Below are 19,051 nucleotides of genomic sequence, written 5' to 3' on the forward strand. Positions count from 1 at the left end.
GCAAGAGAGGCACAACAGTCATACAATCAGCACACAAAATACTTCCGTAAATATTTTCACATGACAATGAAAATAAACTAGAAACGCTTATTGCTAAGCATGAAAAAAGTAAGTACCCGGTGCTTTGTTTCATTATTTAATTCAGAAACATTTGGGCAACACGAAGATAATAGAATTGTCAACTAGCACCGTGGGTGCTCAAACAACAAAACACGCTAAGTATGCATTCGAGCATAGCGAGTACTAGCAATGGTTGATGTAAACGCATAGTGACAATTTGAAAATGGTTGCACTTGGTTGTGATAGTCTTACGTGAACGAACCAATTTCTTTTCAGCAGAAAATTTCTCCAGTTCCACTGTTACTAACGGTTGCGAAATTTGTAAAGTATAAATTATTAAATGAAAATTACGAAATTCGCAGAGATTATATTATGCGTCGGTTGGGTCTGCGGTATCAAAGTGTTATATCTGTTTATTAGATTCCGTTGCGCTGTTTGTATACAATGTGCGCAGAAGATGGCAAGTGCTCACGTGTTGGATGAGGTTAGGGAGGAGTTTGAAAATTTTATTAAGAAACCAGAAAATTATTTGAAGTAAGTGACAAATTGAAGAGTTCAACAATTTTTTGTTGTTTATTTCCATCAAACCCAGAAAAAATTATTTTATTTATATCTTTGACAGGGTTCAGAATGAGCTAGCTGATAGTATAAAGTTGCTAGTAAAGACTTTATATGATTACACGAAATCAGCAGAAGATGGATCATGTGGAGACGCTTTACCAGAGCTTATTATACAAGACTTTGACGAAGAACAAATTTGGCAACAGCTGGAACTTCAGAATGAAGCAGTTTTTGGCAACTTTATTGATAAAATTGCTTTTTTTACTGCGTGCAAGAAGCGATTACAATTCCCGACGACTAGGAGCATTGAGGACGATTCGTTCACGACAAACGGTAACCCAGAAAACCATCAAAGCGGTCGTCATGAATCGAATAGTAGTGAAAATGGCAGTGACGACGAGGTTTTCTCCGATCACGGAGACGTAGGTTTTAGGAAACCGAATAGGGAAGAAGAGGATTGCTCCTCTGACCCCTTAGAAGAGAAAGATGCAGAGGAAAGCGAATCACCAAGACGCGGCAGAAATATGACAAAGTTGCAGAGAGGTATGTAGCCTATATCCTGGAATTGTGTTTCTATTTGTAGTTATAGTGTAATACTTAGGACCGATGTTTAGTTGGATCTAAAGTTGTCACTCATTGAATGTGTTTTACATTGAACATCGTTCCTCCCTTGAAGCACAATATAGAGTATTATATCAAGTTTTATTATCGCTTCGATTTTCATTTCATGTATCAGAATGTTTTTGCGAGAAAAATATTTTACTAGCCACGTTTATTATCTGCTTAATATTTACAGAAATTTGTTTACGCAGCAAATAGTTTTTAGAAATCCCACATTTCGATATTGTCAATGAAGCTATTTGCGGTACTGGTAAAAATTAAGTATTTGATCAACGACCACTCTTTGCATTTTTCAATATGGCTGTAAACGTTTTTTTCATTATTTTTTGAGGAATATGTGTTTGTTGGTTTTTCGATCTAATTTTGTGTTTGTTGTCATGTTTACGTAATGACGTCATAGTCACGATATGGGAGTTGTTCTGAATGGTCGTTTCCGCCATATTGGTGACATCATTGGTCAAAGCAGACGAGCGGAATCGGACGTTTCCGTTAACGTATAAATCAACAACAACTAAAAAAACCTAGAGAATCAAAATTGGAATCGAACACTTCCCTTGATCTGTTATCCTTAGAACTTTAGTAAGCCTCATTTTTCACGACACACTGAACACTTCACGACTTAAGCCAACAGGTCGAATAGCTGAAGAAATTTTATTAGAGACAACGCACTCCCCCTCGTCATCGCTGACAGCCGAAAATTGTTGACCTTGTCAGTCATATCCGTACTTATCAAAGAGATAAACAAAGCAATTTACCAAAATTCACACATGACAAACAGAAAAAAAAACTACTCTAACGTCGACACAACAGAACCAAAATCGTTAACTCACTGAAAAATATTCAGCTAAAAGCACAGTCACCACTGATACCACACACGTGCAATGCTACCATCCAAATGATCCCCATATGCCGCATAACACGCTAACCACAAACACACCGCCAGAGAGAACCACCGACCGCAACAATATGCCACACGCTTAAACTAAACCAAAAACATCACCTAATGCGCAACATATAAACACGCCGTGAGAGAGCACCACCGATCACATCAAAACGGCACCTACAAACATGCCACTCTCACAAACTAAACTCCGTGCTGTACTGACGCCACACACCACAACGGCTTTACGTCACGTGTCAAAGCCAACGGGTGGAATCTGACGATTCGGTCGACTCACTTAGCATGCTGAGGCTGAATCATTGTCTTTTATTTCTCAAGTTCTGACAGGACAGAGTTTATTGAAAGTGAGTCAAAAGCTTTCCCAGAATCCATGAAACCAGTACAATGTTGTAATTCATATTCTGTTTTTCCCTATAATTTTGTACACATCTTATAAGTGGTCCATTCACAACTGTATCCATTTCCAACTTGTTTTTTTGTCATACACCATGTGGCCCTAAATATTTGGATACCTATTGTGTGATGCCTGTTGTATGTTGATAACATATGAGTAATATGCAAGACCACCTTTTACTGGTATTTTAGCATGTTATTTTCAGTGACTGTCCTTCAACTTAGTTCCATTACACTGAAGATGGAATTAGTATTTGTTTTTCCTTGTGCAAACTTGCTGCTCCTGTAATTTTGGACAAAATGTTACAATTATGGTAAAGACTGCGTAAGATGATCCCTCACAGTTGCATTGGGGTGTATGTGACAGCTTCATGTGCCCACCTCAACCAGTCATGTAATGCAATTCTGTAAACATCCCTATGGCAATTCTTCAGTGTTGTCACAGCTCTATAGAAGGCTACTGTCTTGCATGTAGCTATATGTACTTCGCTGCTGAAAACTGGCAATAGCGCTACTAGTTATCGGGGATCTTGTTACGCCATCTCAGCTATATTTATAAATAACATCAGCTGCATGTGCAGTTACTGGAACTAAGCTAATGAGTGTATTTCACTACATATTTTTTTATAAAATTGTTCACAAATTAATTAATTAAAGTTTCACTGTTTCCATCTATATTGCTTTCAATTAATTTACAATGCTTTAATATTTGAAAGATCATGATGCATAAATGACAAGAGAACAATAGTCAATATTCAAATGACAGTTTAAAAGCTGTTATATTCAAACAGGTCATCCATAAAGGAAATGAGCAAGTCTAAATAAAAGTGCCCACAGCTCAAAACTCGGAAATGTTCTGACATTTGCGCATTTGGTGTAAAATGAATGCTTGAATTTGTCAAAAAAGCAGATCTAGATGTGGCTACATTTTTGAAACAGCAACTTGCAGTTCTGCTTCCAGCTGTAGTAGAGACCTATGTTTTGTCGTGACTAATGCCATTGTGGAAAATGTTGACTCGCACGTAAGTTCATGGGAAGGGTAACAACTTACCCACTGCCCTTCTTGCTAATTTGGATATTCGTTTTGAAATGTCCTTTCACTTGAGAGTTTTATTAGCTCTTCTTGTTCTGCTTTTGACAATGGTCTGTTGTTGTGTATTGAGCAGATTATGGGTCCAGTCATACTCAGGTGAAAGTCCTGGAAATCTATCATCGAATTGTTGACGAAGGTTTTTGATATGTACTACGCCACCTGTACTGATTTTTCCTACATCCAGCTTATTTTCCTTTACAAGATCATTCATACAAGAAAAACCATTGCTGTTGCTCTCATCCATCTGAGTATTCTAAAGTCCAAATTTTCTCACGGCTGCATGCACTTTATCATTTAGAAAGACATTAGGCTGCTATTTTGTCTTTGAAGTGATATATTAAGATCATTCAGTTTCTCAAACCTATTGTTCAACTAGCACAATATTAGTCGCCATTTTGCACCTAAAAACAGAGCCGTACTGTAGGACTCCTTTTCAATAGGGAAAGGTGTTGGGATTTCAGCTCCACAACCCAATGAAAAACTTTACCTTGAGACAACCAGTGTACTCAGTGTGCAATACAAGTGGATCATGAGTAGAACCCATCTCCTTGCAAAGAATGGAAATAGCCTTATGTTTAAAGTTCATGCTTTCACAAAATTTGCAACACTGAATGTATCATTCAGCATTTTATTGGCTTCTGGTTGTACTACTTTTGAAGGTAATGCTTTTCTGTGTCTCATCCAATGTGTGAATTGTGCCATGAACCCCATTTTAGTTTCAGTAAACGCTGTCATTCAACTGGTGTTTATACCAACACAATTTGTCAATGAAAGGCTGTTATAAACAAAAAAGGAATTCACAAGCAACAAAATATCCCAACCTGCAGTCCTCCCTTCCAAGGCTTTACAAAATGAAAGTTCTTGTGCATTTCATCTTCATAACAGTAGTGTACAAAAACAAGAAGCTAAGAAAAACTTTTGACATCAGTACAATTGTCAAGTTGCAGGGTGAATTTTTGGTTGTCACTAAAATGTGGTGGCAACTGTTTTTTCGTGTCGGTAGCTTTTGGATTAATATGAGTCATCTGAGAGTGGTATCAATTTCAGACTCTCACCAAATTTCTCCATGTATGGTTTTTCACATTTTGAGGGCTGTGGTGAGAAGTAGTTTCTCGCCAATAATATGTAATCATTTGAATTTTGTAGTTAAGTACGATACCTCTAGGGATCCACAATGAGATTTTTACTCTGCAGCAGAGTGTGCACTGATATGAAACCTCCTGGCAGATTAAAACACTTGCCCGCGAAAGGCAAAGGTCCCGAGTTCGAGTCACAGTCGGGCACACAGTTTTAATCTGCCAGGTAGTTTCACGTCTAAGGATGCTCATTTTCTTTTAAGGGAATCTGACATTTTCTTTCAGTTGTTGGTCATGATGAATAAACAATTTGATGGATTTTATCACGTAGTCTGAATGATTTGTCTGCAGATATCTCTTCGGTTTTGCATGCTTTAAGTTATTGCTGGCAAAAGTCTCCAAACAAAGAAGAACTGTGGCTGTTACTCATGATTCAAAATAATGTGGTAAAGTCTAATACTGGGTAATCAACCTGATATGTATGCACTTTCGTTTTGCATTTGGAATTAATGTCATTGATAAGTACAGGGAAAGATATGAAAAAAGAATGTTCTTCAGTTAAATATGAATCTTCTTCCTTATTAGGACTACATGCTTTTGAAAGAGAAGAGACAGTTGGTGAATCACTTCCCTGGAATCTGTTGCTACTACTGCGAATCAACCATTATCCATGGGAATGACAGGAATTGCATCACTGTATTTTAAATCCAGTTAACTACTTCCACTGAACATGATTTAGAATTCAGCCTCTCTCTAGCTCATTACCTTTGCAGTAATTCCAGAAGCCTGACTGAAAATGAGTGTTCAGTCACAGTTGCTTTGATTAATAATCTGTTCTTGTAGTCGTGGCAGTATTGTGAAAAGGATAAATTGCTACTCACCACATAGAGGTGACACCAAGCCACAGACAGGCTCGACAAAAAGACTGCTATAGACTTCAGCTTTCACCCAAAAGCCCTCATCTAACACACACACACACACACACACACACACACACACACACACACACACACACACACACACACACACACGACCACTGCCTCTGGCATTGAGGCTGGATTTTTTTTTTTTTTGGGGCGCACAACTACAATGGTCATTAGCGCCCAGACTAAGTTAGAAATGCACCGCGAGGCACAGGGTTAAAACAGCAACTAAAAGGGACAACACTATAAAAGACGTAGTAACAGGCATAGGATTAACAAAAAAAACCAGCATAATCCAATGTCCTTAGACAGGTCTGTCAAGTTGATAAAACGAAGAACATGAGCAGCTGCTCCTAGGTCATCCGCTAAAATGGCATCCAGAGTACATGGCAGGCTAAGATCGAGATGCAGTGTAGTAAAATCCGGACATGACATTAAAATGTGGCGGACCGTCAGCAATTGCTCACATGGGCAGAACGGCGCAGCCGTCAGCAGATGGTGATGGCTGAACCGGCAGTATCCAATTCGTAACCGGGCCAAAACGACCTCCTCCCGCCGAGAAGGGCGTGAGGAGGACATCCAAGCCGCGGGAAGAGGTTTCAAGGTCCGAAGCTTGTTGTCCGTAAGTGCAGCTCAATCGGCATGCCACACCGATAAAATGCGCCGAAAAATGACCCTGCTACAATCTGATGAAGGGCCACAACAAGAAGCCATCCGAGGCTGGAGAACTGCAGCCTTGGCCACGGCATCTGCAGCTTCGTTCCCAGGGATACCGACATGGCCAGGAACCCACATAAAGCTAACCGGAGAACCATTGTCCACCAGCTGCTGAAGAGAGCGTTGGATCCGATGCACAAAAGGGTGAATCGGTTACGGATCACTCAAGCTCTGGATGGCGCTCAAGGAATCGGAGCAGATGACATAAGCAGAATGCCGGTGGCAGCAGATGTAAAGAACAGCCTGGTAGAGGGCAAAGAGCTCAGCTTTGAAGACTGAACAATGGCCATGGAGCCGGTATTTAAAACTTTGTGCCCCGACAATAAAAGAACACCCGACCCCGTCATTGGTCCTAGCGCCATCTGTATAAATGAAGGTCATATTAATGAACTTCGTACGAAGTTCGACAAAATGGGAGTGGTATACCGAACCGGGGGTACCCTCATTTGGGAGCGAGCTGAGGTCAAGGTGAATGCGAACCTGAGCCTGGAGCTAAGGTGGCATGTGGCACTCGCCCACTCCAAAGGTTGCAGGGAGTGAAAAATCAAGGTGTTGAAGGAGGCGACGAAAGCGAACTCCAGGGGGTAGCAGGGCAGAGACATACAACCCGTATTGACGGTCGAGAGAGTTGTCAAAAAAGGAACGATAAGGCGGGTGGTCGGGCATTGACAGTAGCCGACAGGCATACCGACAAAGCAGCATATCGCGCCGGTAGATGAGTGGCAATTCACCGGCTTCAGCATGAAGACTCTCGACGGGACTAGTATAAAACGCTCCGATCGCAAGACGTAAACCCCAATGTTGTATGGAGTTGAGGCGGCGTAAGATGGACGGCTGTGCAGAGGAGTATACGAAGCTCCCATAATCCAGCTTGGAGCGGATGGTCAACCTATATAGGCGAAGTAGGACGGTTCGATCCACTCCCCACGACATACCACTGAGAACACAGAGGACATTTAGAGAATGGCTACAGCGGGCAGCCAAATATGCCACATGTGGAGACCAGCTAAGTTTCCTGTCAGATGTAAGACCTGAAAATTTTGTTGTCTCCATGAATGGGAGAGCAACGGGACCGAGTCGTAAGGACGGTGGGAGAAACTCTTTGTAGCGCCAGAAGTTAATACAGACCATCTTCTTGGCAGAAAACGAAAGCCATTGGCGACAGTCCAGGAGTAAAGACTGTCAAGAGAATGCTGAAGACAGCGCTCCAGGAAACATGTACGCTGCGTGCTGCAATAGACGGTAAAATCGTCCACGAAAAGGGAGCCTGATACATCAGCTGGGAGGCAATCCATTATTGGATTGATCGCTATGGCGAAGAGAGCGACGCTCAAAACTGAGCCCTGTGGCACCCCATTCTCCTGGCGAAAGGTGTCTGACAGGACAGAACCCACACGTACCCTGAACTGTCGATCCATTAAAAAGGAACAAATAAAAAGAGGGAGGCGACCGCGAAGGCCCCATGTATGCATGGTGTGGAGAATGCCCACCCTCCAACAGGTGTCGTAAGGCTTCTCCAAATCAAAGAACACAGCTGCGGTCGGGCGCTTCCGCAAGAAGTTATTCATAATGAAGGTCGACAAGGTAACCAGATGGTCAACAGCAGAGCGGTGCCTACGAAATCCGCATTTTACATTGGTAAGTAGGCGTTGAGATTCGAGCAGCCAAACCAAACGAGAGTTAACCATTCGCTCCATCACTTTACAGACTGAGCTGGTAAGCGAGATGGGTCGATAACTGGAAGGCAAGTGCTTTTCCTTCCCCGGCTTAGGAATCGCTACAACAATAGACTCGCGCCAGCATGTGGCAATATGTCCCTCAATCCAGATGCGATTATAAGTATGAAGAAGGAAACCTTTACCCGCAGGAGAAAGGTTCTTGAGCATCTGAATATGAATAGAATCAGGCTCTGGAGCGGAGGACCGTGACCGGGCAATTGCATTTTCGAGTTCCCGCTTGGTGAATGGGGCATTATAACTTTCACGATTTGAGGAGCGGAAGTTAGGTGGTTTAGCCTCCTCTGCCTGTTTTCAGGGGAGGAAGGCAGGGTGGTAATGAGTGGAGCTCGAAACCTCTGCAAAAAAGCGGCCAAAGGCATTGGAGACATCCTCAGGGGCCACAATGACGTCATTCGTAACCGTCAAGCTAGAAACTGGTGAGTGGACCTTAGTGCCAGATAGCTGGCGCAGGCTACCCCAGACAACAGAATAAAGAGTAAAACTGTTGAAGATGCTTGTGAAGGCAGCCCAGCTGGCTTTCTTTAATAATAATACGACGACACTGCGCACATAATAGTTAATAACTGATACAAATCGCCACTGTAGGGTGGCATTTAAAGGTGCGTAAAGCTCGTCGACGAGCACGTAAAGCGTCTCTACATGCTGCTGTCCACCACGGGACCGGTACGCGACGTGGAAAAGTAGTAGTGTGAGGGATGGAATATTCAGCAGCAGTGAGAATTACTTTCAAGAGATGTGCGACCTGACCATCGCAGCTTGTGAATGTTTGATCCTGAAAGGTCGCCCTGGAAGAGAAGAGCCCCCAGTCTGCTTTGGAGATGTTCCAACTAGTTGAGCACGAAGAGGGGGTATGATGCAGGAGATGGATAACACACGGGAAGTGGTCGATCGAATATGTATCAGAAAGTGCATGCCACTCAAACCAGCGTGCAAGTTGGGTAGTACATATAGAGAGGTCTAAATGGGAATAGGTGTGAGATGTGTCTGAAAGAAAAGTAGGGGTGCCAGTATTGAGGCAGACAAGATTGAGCTGGTTGATAAGGTCTGCTAACAGGGAGCCCCTCGGGCAGGATGCTGGAGAGCCCCAAAGGGGATGGTGGGCATTGAAGTCTCCAGTTAACAAAAATGGTGCAGGTAGCTGAACAATAATTTGCATCATGTCTGCCCTGGTAATGGCAGACGACGATGGAGTGTAAACGGTACAAATGGAAAATGTAAAAGTGGGGAGAGTAATTCGGATGGCAACTGCCTGCAGGCCGGTGTGCAATGTGATGGGATCATAGTAAATATCGTCCTGGACCAGCAACATAACCCTTCCATGAGCCGGAATACCTGCTACAGGGGTAGATCAAAGCGCATAGAGGTTTTAGTGTGCCAAGGCAATTTGATCGCATGGGCATAGCTTCGTTTCCTGGAGGGCTACAACGAGTGGACGGTGCAAGCGGAGCAGCACTGAGGGTGATAATATGAGATATAAATTTTAATGCAACCCAGCACCCACTCTATCGCTGTTTGTCGCCCCCCCCCCCCCCTTCCTTAATCTGAGGACACCAGAGTTATAGGCCTATATGTCTAAGCAAAAGATTTTTGGAATTTGCTGTCTCCTCCACCTCCCCCTCCTCCTCCTCCTCTCCTCGCCACTCAGTTCGGCGCATTTCCACATGTTGTTGTTGTTGTCTTCAGTCCTGAGACTGGTTTGATGCAGCTCTCCATGCTACTTTATCCTGTGCAAGCTTCTTCATCTCCCATTACTTACTGCAACCTGCATCCTTCTGCATCTGCTTAGTGTATTCATTGCTTGGTCTCCCTCTACGATTTTTACACTCCACACTGCCCTCTAATGCAAACTTTGTGATCCCTTGATGCCTCAAAACATGTCCTACCAACTGGTCCCTTCTGATTGTCAACTTGTGCCACAAACCCCTCTTCTCCCCAATTCTATCCAATACCTCCTCCTTAGTTATGTGATCTACCCATCTAATCTTCAGCATTCTTCTGTAGCACCACATTTCAAAAGCTTCTATTCTCTTCTTGTCCAAACTATTTATCGTCTATGTTTCACTTCCATACATGGCTACACTCCATACAAATACTTTCAGAAACGACTTCCAGACACTTAAATCTATACTCGATGTTAGCAAATTTCTCTTCTTCAGAAACGCTTTCCTTGCCATTGCCAGGCTGCATTTTATATCCTCTCTACTGTGACCATCAGAAGTTATTTTGCTTTCCAAACAGCAAAACTCCTTTACTACTTTAAGCCACCTTCAGAATTTCAAACAGAGTATTCCAGTCAACATTGTCAAAAGTCTACAAATGCTAGAAATGTAGGTTTGCCTTTCCTTAATCTATTTTCTAAGATAATTTGTAGGGTCAGTATTGCCTTACGTGTTCCAACATTTCTGCGGAATCCAAACTGATGTTTGCCGAGGTCGGCTTCTACCAGTTTTTCCATTCGTCTGTAAAGAATACGCGTTAGTATTTTGCAGCTGTGACTTATTAAACTGATAGTTCAGTAATTTTCACATGTGTCAACACCTGCTTTGTTTGGAATTGGAATTATTATATTCTTCTTGAAGTCTGAGGGTATTTCGCCTGACTCATACATCTTGCTCACCAGATGGTACAGTTTTGTCAGGACTGGCTCTTCCAAGGCCATCATTAGTTCCAATGGAATGTTGTCTACTCCTGGGGCCTTGTTTCGAATTAGGTCTTTCAGTGCTCTGTCAAACTCATCACGCAGTATCGTATCTCCCATTTCATCTTCATCTACATCCTCTACCATTTCCATAATATTGTCCTCAAGTACATCGCCCTTGTATAGACCCTCTTTCTTCTTTGTTTAGAACTGGGTTTCCATCTGAGCTCTTGATATTCATACAAGTGGCTCTCTTTTCTCCAAAGGTCTCTTTAATTTTCCTGTAGGCAGTATCTATTTTACCCCTAATGAGATAAGCCTCTACATCCTTACATTTGTCCTCTAGCCATCCCTGCTTAGCCATTTTGCACTTCTTGTCGATCTCATTTTTGAGACGTTTGTGTTCCCTTTTGCCTGCTTCATTTACTGTGTTTTTATATTTTCTCCTTTCATCAGTCAAATTCAATATTTCTTCTGTTACCCAAGGATTTCTACTAGCCCTCGTCTTTGTACCGACTTGATCCTCTGCTGCCTTCACTAATTCACCCCTCAAAGCTACCCATTCTTCTTCTACTGTATTTCTTTCCCCCATTCCTGTCAATTGTTCCCGTATTCTCTCCCTGAAACTCTGTACAACCTCTGGTTTAATCAGTTTATCCAGGTCCCATCTCCTTAAATGCCTACCTTTTTGCAGTTTCTTCAGTTTTAATCTACAGTTCATAACCAATAGATTGTGGTCAGAGTCCACATCTGTCCCTGGAAATGTCTTACAATTTAAAACCTGGTTCCTAAATCTCTGTCTTACCATTATATAATCTATCTGATACCTTCTAGTGTCTCCATGATTCTTCCACGTATACAACCTTCTTTTATGATTCTTGAACCAAGTGTTAGCTATGATTAAGTTATGCTGTGTGCAAAATTCTACCAGATGGCTTCCTGTTTCATTTCTCTCCCCGAATCCATATTCACCACTATGTTTCCTTCTCTCCCTTTTCCTTCTCTCAAATTCCAACCACCCATGACTATTAATTGTTCGTCTCCCTTCACTACCTGAATAATTTCTTTTATCTCATCATACATTTCATCAATTTCTTCATCATCTGCAGAACTAGTTGGCATATAAACTTGTACTACTGTGGTAGGCATGGGCTTTGTGTCCGTCTTGGCCACAATAATGCTTTCACTATGCTGTTTGTAGTTGCTTACCCGCTCTCCAATTTTTTTATTCATTATTAAACCTGCTCCTGCATTACCCCTATTTGATTTTGTATTTATAACCCTGTATTCTCCTGACCAAAAGTCTTGTTCCTCCTGCCACCGAACTTCACTAATTACCACTATATCTACCTTTAACCTATCCATTTCCCTTTTTAAATTTTCTAACCTACCTGCCCGATTAAGGGATCTGACATTCCACGCTCCGATCCGTAGAACACCAGTTTTCTTTCTCCTGATAACGACGTCTTCATGAGTAGTCTCCACTCGGAGATCTGATTGGGGGACTATTTTACCCAAGGGGACGCCATCTTCATTTAACCATACAGTAAAGCTGCATGCCCTTGGAAAAAATTACGGCTGTAGTTTCCCCCTTGCTTTCAGCCGTTCGCAGTGCAAGCACAGCAAGCCCGTTTTGGTTAGTGTTGCAAGGCCAGATCAATCATCAAGACTGTTGCCCCTGCAACTACTGAAAAATCTGCTGCCCCTCTTTAGGAACCACACATTTGTCTGACCTCTCTACAGATACCCCTCCATCTGTATCGCTGAGGCACGCAAGCCTCCCCACCAATGGCAAGGTCCATGGTTCATGGGGGTAGGGCATCACCACATAGGTCTCACTAGTTTGTCAGTTTTTCTATTGTTAGTGATATCACCCATCATTTATTCGTGGAAGCTCATATCTCTGCCATGTTATGACGTATTTGGGCTATTCGCACTAATCATGATGTGCTTGTCCTGCAAATGTGTTGCATCAAACTAGCTAATTAAATTAATACGTAGCCTGCATTCACCCATTCTAACAGATAACAAAATTATCTAGTTCTTGCACTGTACCTGCATGTTCGAGTAATAACCTAGCATAATATGGAGTACAGTTGTACTCCATAGTGTATCTTTCTTAGTATTTCTTAGACTTTCACCATTAGAACAACCGTCTTATGTGGTGCTTCTTTTCCTTTATTTTAGAACACTAACAACAGTTTAGCTATATGTTACTGAGTTGTGACCTGGTGAAAGTGTGTATACAGCTATCAAACAGCTTGGCAGGTTAAAGTTAAGAATATGATTGATGCAGGCCTCAGTATGTTTCTTCCACATGTACATACTCTTGTACATGTTAGCCAGTGGGAGGATATTGTGAGGTATTCAGTAAGAGGTTAGAAAATAGACAATGTGTTCTAGCTCCAAAATTGGTGTCTAACAAAGACATAATTTGCTCATTACTGGCCCTCATTTTTTGGAAAATACAACACTGCTCAAATTGGGAAAAGAGAGCACACTTAACCACCATATGACTTTTGACATCACCCATCAGCTTTGACCAGCAATGCTATACAAAGACCGATGATGCATCATAAGCATGATCTCAAGATGGCAACCAGTAATCTCAAACATTTCTACGACATGAAAATATAAACCTCAAGTAGGTATGGATAGTACAAATTCTTAATGAAAAATATTGAAGCCAACAAGACTACTTTGTGTGTGTATGGGGGGGGTTCACAGGATGAAACTAAAATTTAACAGAACTGCAAAATCACGTTAATAGTAAGATGTACAAAATGCAATGATGACATAAACAAGAAAAACAATAGTTCCCAAACAAGCAAAAAATGGACAGTGAAGCAACTGATATCAAAAGCATCAGATGAGCTGTATAGCTCATCTTGAAAGACTGTTACTGCTATGAAGATACTAAAACAGGTTGCTCTACACAAAACAAAAAGCAAGATCGATACATATGGCTATAATTTGTGAAAACTACCTAAAGGTGATACTGTCAACATCAGTTGACCTATGTAGTTTTATTTAAAGACTGATACAAATACAAAATTCCTGAGCTAAATTGCACTAAAATAGCCATTACCAATACATATAGTGAAACATCACAAAAACTAAAAGACTGTATTGGCAACATTATTTGAGCTATATCAGTCACTTGAAAGACTGATAGCAATACAAGGTCCTAAACCAAATCATCCGAAAAATGTTAAAAGATGCAGCAGATACACATAGTGAAAATTTACATAAACCAATGAAAGGCAGTTTTGACCGTATCAGTCAGCTATTCTATTCCATTAAACCAGAAAACCAAACATGACCAACATTGAAAACCTGACCTCACCAATGTAAGTAAATCAAACTCCATGATACCTACTACTGATAATCCCAGCAATTAACAATATAACCAAAAAATTCGTAAATAAATTGCACTTACTCCTACTTCTGTCTACAAGAAATGCAAAATTATGCACAAAGACTTGTGTACCATACAGGCTACAATAAAAAAAAATAAAAAACGTAAGAACATACTTACCAAACCAACCAGTCAGCTGACACATAAATCTAGCAATAGCAGAAACAGTGTGTCAACAACACAATCTCCATAGCAGCACACCCAGACTTCTCAAACCAGGGAACTCTCGTGGTAGAACTCCAAATGTTGTCCCACCGACAGTGACACATTACTGGAAGTGTGGCAACTTCACTCTATCTCATACCTTCTCCTTAAATGTAACACTTCTCATTTTCTGCAATTAAACCAAATAACTATAGCATTTAATCATGTTGAACATGTTGTCCCTCATTGCAACGCACAGAGTCATGCTCATGAACCAACAAAAACAAAACATAAAATTAAATCTCCATCCATAAACAATATATCTCCCTAATAATTCCAAACCTAAAAATGCATCTATTGTCCATAACTGCCAACATCAAAACAACTCACTGACAAACTGCAATAATCTCTTCTAATAGTATTACCACAAACAACAGTCAAGGAGCTCAATACCACTAACAACACTCGCAAACAATTTAGAAACAAAAATATCCCACACTAGTGTGCACCATTGCCTTCTCCAACACACCCTGAACAAACATGATGCATTTCAAATATGCCATGCCACCTGATGTTACACAACACAGTTAAGTCACAGGTTAAAGCAGAAAAGTGATATCGAAAGCTCAAGTTGAGCCAACATATCTGTTGGAATGCAACTTAGGGCACCTTTTTCCACTCCTCCAGAAAATATTGTGATCTTTGCAAGCCAATTTCACATCCTGTCCCGTCCCGTACCGCAGACAGATATTAACAAATCATGTTCGTCATGAAATCTGAAAACTGCTTTCCTGTGTACCGCTAGTTTCCTACCAATAGAAAATGTGATACTCTTTGAGTTCTAAAAGCTTTCAGTTGCATTGTAATTTCAAGTATTCTATTTTAGTTGTCAGTCAATGTCAAAATCTACCAACATTTGAATATAGAAACTATAGTATGTATATCCTTAGGATTACACGCCTTACTACAAACTACATACAAATATCCTCTGAATTGCTCTCACTCAGTTAGGTATGTTGAAGATAGTTCATATCTATTTTAAAGTAGTAGTGTTGGTGTTATTCAATAGTTTTAAATTTCATTTGGTATGAAATTGTGCTTTGTTTTCTACATTCTTCACATTCCATGAAACTAATGACTTCATTATAGCACACGAATCTTTCCATGTGTTTTAGACACCTTTTTTACTTAGTAATCATTGTTGCTACAACCTCCTCATGGTCACTGATAATAGTTTTGATATGGACATCCTCAAAGAGGGAAGGTTTGTATGTTGCCATTAGACATACACGGTGTTTCAAAAATGACTTTACAATTTTAAAAATTCGTATAAATTTATTGAAAGAAGATATAGAGCTGGGTTTAGTGTTATTTTTTAGGGAAACACATCAAGTCTTTTTACTTTAAACCGAAGATGCTATATTTGGCTTCCGTTGGTTATCCTGCACGCATCCCATCGAAAGTCAGTTTCTTCCCAAACTCGCTGTAGCATTGCAAGTGTAACTTGCTCAGTGGTGGTGTAAATTCACAAACATGTTGCAATGAAGGATGTGGGTTTTCATCGCCCCAATTCCTACAGTTATGTGTGTTAGTTAACCTAGCCACTTAAATGAAAAGTCGACTTATCAGAAAAGATGATCTTGTCCAAGAAAAATTCATTCTCATATTATTGATATAACACATCCACCCACAAGTTCTTATGAGCAATTTTATCAATGTCTTTTATCGCTTATACGATTATCAATCTGAACAGTTTCAGTGCAAACGGTTTCTCAACACACACCAGAGAATCATGTGTGGGATTTGCAGTTCACGAGTTGCATACCAGGTCAGTTTTGTAGGACTGTGTGACAAAACATTGTTTCACTCGCTCAGCGACATCGTCAGACATGCCTGGACTAACTGATGATTTCCCATGTTGTAGCAAGCACCCTGTTTCTACAAAATATTTATGCCATTCATAAATTGTAGGCCTACTAGGAGGATCTTTAGTGTACTTGGTATGGAAATTAAGCTGAAGTATTGTCGCTGACTTTGAGTCTTCGAAACAAAACACACAGCCAGCACGGTCGGGTCCAGCGAAGGCAGCCATCTTAATGCAACTGCTGCCAGCACTCCTTACAGTGCAGTTCAGTACTAGCAAACTACATGAGACAAAACTTTATGTATTTCCCTACAAATTGACACTACAATCAACTCTGTAGGTACTGTGAATTACTTTATATGAATTTTCAAACATGTAAAGTCCTTTTAGAAACATCCTGTGTTATACAGGGTGTTACAAAAAGGTCCGACCAGACTTTCAGGAAACATTCCTCACACACAAAGAAAGAAAATATGTTATGTGGACGTGTGTCCGGAAACGCTTACTTTCCATGTTAGAGCTCATTTCATTACTTCTCTTCAAATCACATTAATCGTGGAATGGAAACACACAGCAACAGAACGTACCAGCGTGACTTCAAACACTTTGTTACAGGAAGTGTTCAAAATGTCCTCCGTTAGCGAGGATACATGCATCCACCCTCCGTCACATGGAATCCCTGATGCGCTAATGCAGCCTTGGAGAATGGCGTATTGTATCACAGCTGTCCACAATACGAGCATGAAGAGTCTCTACATTTGGTACCGGGGTTGCGTAGACAAGAGCTTTCAAATGCCCCCATAATTGAAAGTCAAGAGGGTTGAGGTCAGGAGAGCGTGGAGGCCATGGAATTTGTCCACCTCTACCTATCCATCGGTCACCGAATCTGTTGTTGAGAAGGATACAAACACTTTGACTGAAATGTGCAAGAGCTCCATCGTGCATGAACCACATGTTGTGTCGTACTTGTAAAGGCACATGTTCTAGCAGCACAGGTAGAGTATCCCATATGAAATCATGATAACGTGCTCCATTGAGCATAGGCGGAAGAACATGGGGCCCAATTAAGACATCACCAACAATGCCTACCCAAACGTTCACAGAAAATCTGTGTTGTTGATGTGATTGCATGATTGCGTGCGGATTCTCGTCAGCCCACACATGTTGATTGTGAAAATTTACAATTTGATCATGTTGGAATGAAGCCTCATCCGTAAAGAGAACATTTGCACTGAAATGAGGATTGACGCATTGTTGGATGAACCATTCGCAGAAGTGTACCCGTGGAGGCCAATCAGCTGCTGATAGTGCCTGCACACACTGCACATGGTACGGAAACAACTGGTTCTCCCGTAGCACTCTCCATACAGTGACGTGGTCAACGTTACCTTGTCCAGCAGCAACTTCTCTGACGCTGACATTAGGGTTATCGTCCACTGCACGAAGAATTGCCTCGTCCATTGCAGGTGTCCTTGTCATTCTAGGTCTTCCCCAGTCGCGAGTTATAGGCTGGAATGTTCTGTGCTCCCTAAGACGCCGATCACTTGCTTCGAACATCTTCCTGTCGGGACACCTTCGTTCTGGAAATCTGGCTCGATACAAACGTATTGTGCCACGGCTATTGCCTTGTGCTAATCCATACATCGAATGGGCATCTACCAACTCTGCATTTGTAAACATTGCACTGACTGCAAAACCATGTTTGTGAGGAACACTAACCTGTTGATGCTACATACTGATGTGCTTGGTGCTAGTACTGTAGAGCAATGAGTCGCATGTCAACACAAGCACCGAAGTCAACATTACCTTCCTTCAATTGGGCCAACTGGCTGTGAATCGAGGAAGTACAGTACATACAGACAAAACTAAAATGAGCTCTAACATGGAATTTAAGCGTTTCCGGACACATGTCCACATAACATCTTTTCTTTATTTGTGTGTGAGGAATGTTTCCTGGAAGTTTGGCCGTACCTTTTTGTAACACCCTGTATTTCCATACCAGAAGTACACTTCTGTAAATTCTGTGTACTTTTCGTTCAGGTTTCAGTTACCTGTCAGACTATCCATATTTAGGCTTTCCATGGTTGCCCCAAACAGCTTAATAGAAATGCCTGTACAATTCCCTTGGAAAGTGCTTGATCAAGTTATTTCTTCTCACAATCTGAGCTTGGTCTCCACCTCTCATCATCATTGGGATAAACCTTAATCTTTCTATCTCCACCAGTATTTCGTTTACAGAATAAACATATTTTTGTTGCATTGCATATTTTTATTAAGAAGTAGATTTTATTGAAATGAACAAGAAACTCTAATAACATTTTACTCTATGGCCTATAGTTCATGTTATGGATTTCACTATCATTCTGTTTTGTTAATGTTAACATTGTGATAAACTGCTACTATAGCTATAGGTCTAGTGTCATAGATTTCATGCTGATGTAATGGTAGGGGTAAAATGAACTTACAAATTTATAAAAAGTGTGTGGTGTTATTTGCTATAAATATTATAAATACAATATGCACTGATGTAAAACTGTGAAGGAACTCTATTCAACTGTGAGAAAACAGAAACAAATTGAGAGTAACAAGCCCTTAACAACCCTAGAATTGTTACAAAATGCAAATAGTAATAGCAATGCCGCTCTACTCTCTCTGAAGCACAACACTGTTATTCACTATGGATTTGTTTTCTGACTGTGGTGACTCCCACATAGCCCCGCACAGAAGAGCAGAGCTCCTGTGACGTATGAGTATCTGTATATTGTCCTTCAACCCACTCAGGAGCGCCCTTCGTACACCTGTGTCAGCTGTGTCTTCTCTCCTGAGGACGTCCGACCTCCTGATCTGCTTTCCTGCCTTCCTTGTGGGGCAACATTGTCTCTTCCTGTCTTCTATTCCTGAGT

General features: G+C 41.2%; 1 protein-coding gene across 1 annotated transcript in view; it reads left to right on the top strand.

Annotated features, from left to right (window-relative positions):
* The first annotated feature begins 484 nt into the window (after positions 1 to 484).
* The window catches only part of LOC126272619 (U3 small nucleolar ribonucleoprotein protein MPP10-like), an 82,393-nt gene continuing 63,826 nt past the window's right edge, over positions 485 to 19,051 (top strand). Inside the window, 2 exon segments of the mRNA XM_049975578.1 lie at positions 485 to 594; positions 683 to 1,164. Of these exon segments, the coding sequence (XP_049831535.1) occupies positions 518 to 594; positions 683 to 1,164 (559 nt within the window). The 5' untranslated portion in view covers positions 485 to 517.

This window comes from Schistocerca gregaria, chromosome 5, assembly GCF_023897955.1.
Source record: "Schistocerca gregaria isolate iqSchGreg1 chromosome 5, iqSchGreg1.2, whole genome shotgun sequence".
In the NCBI taxonomy this organism is placed as follows: Eukaryota; Metazoa; Arthropoda; class Insecta; order Orthoptera; family Acrididae; genus Schistocerca; species Schistocerca gregaria.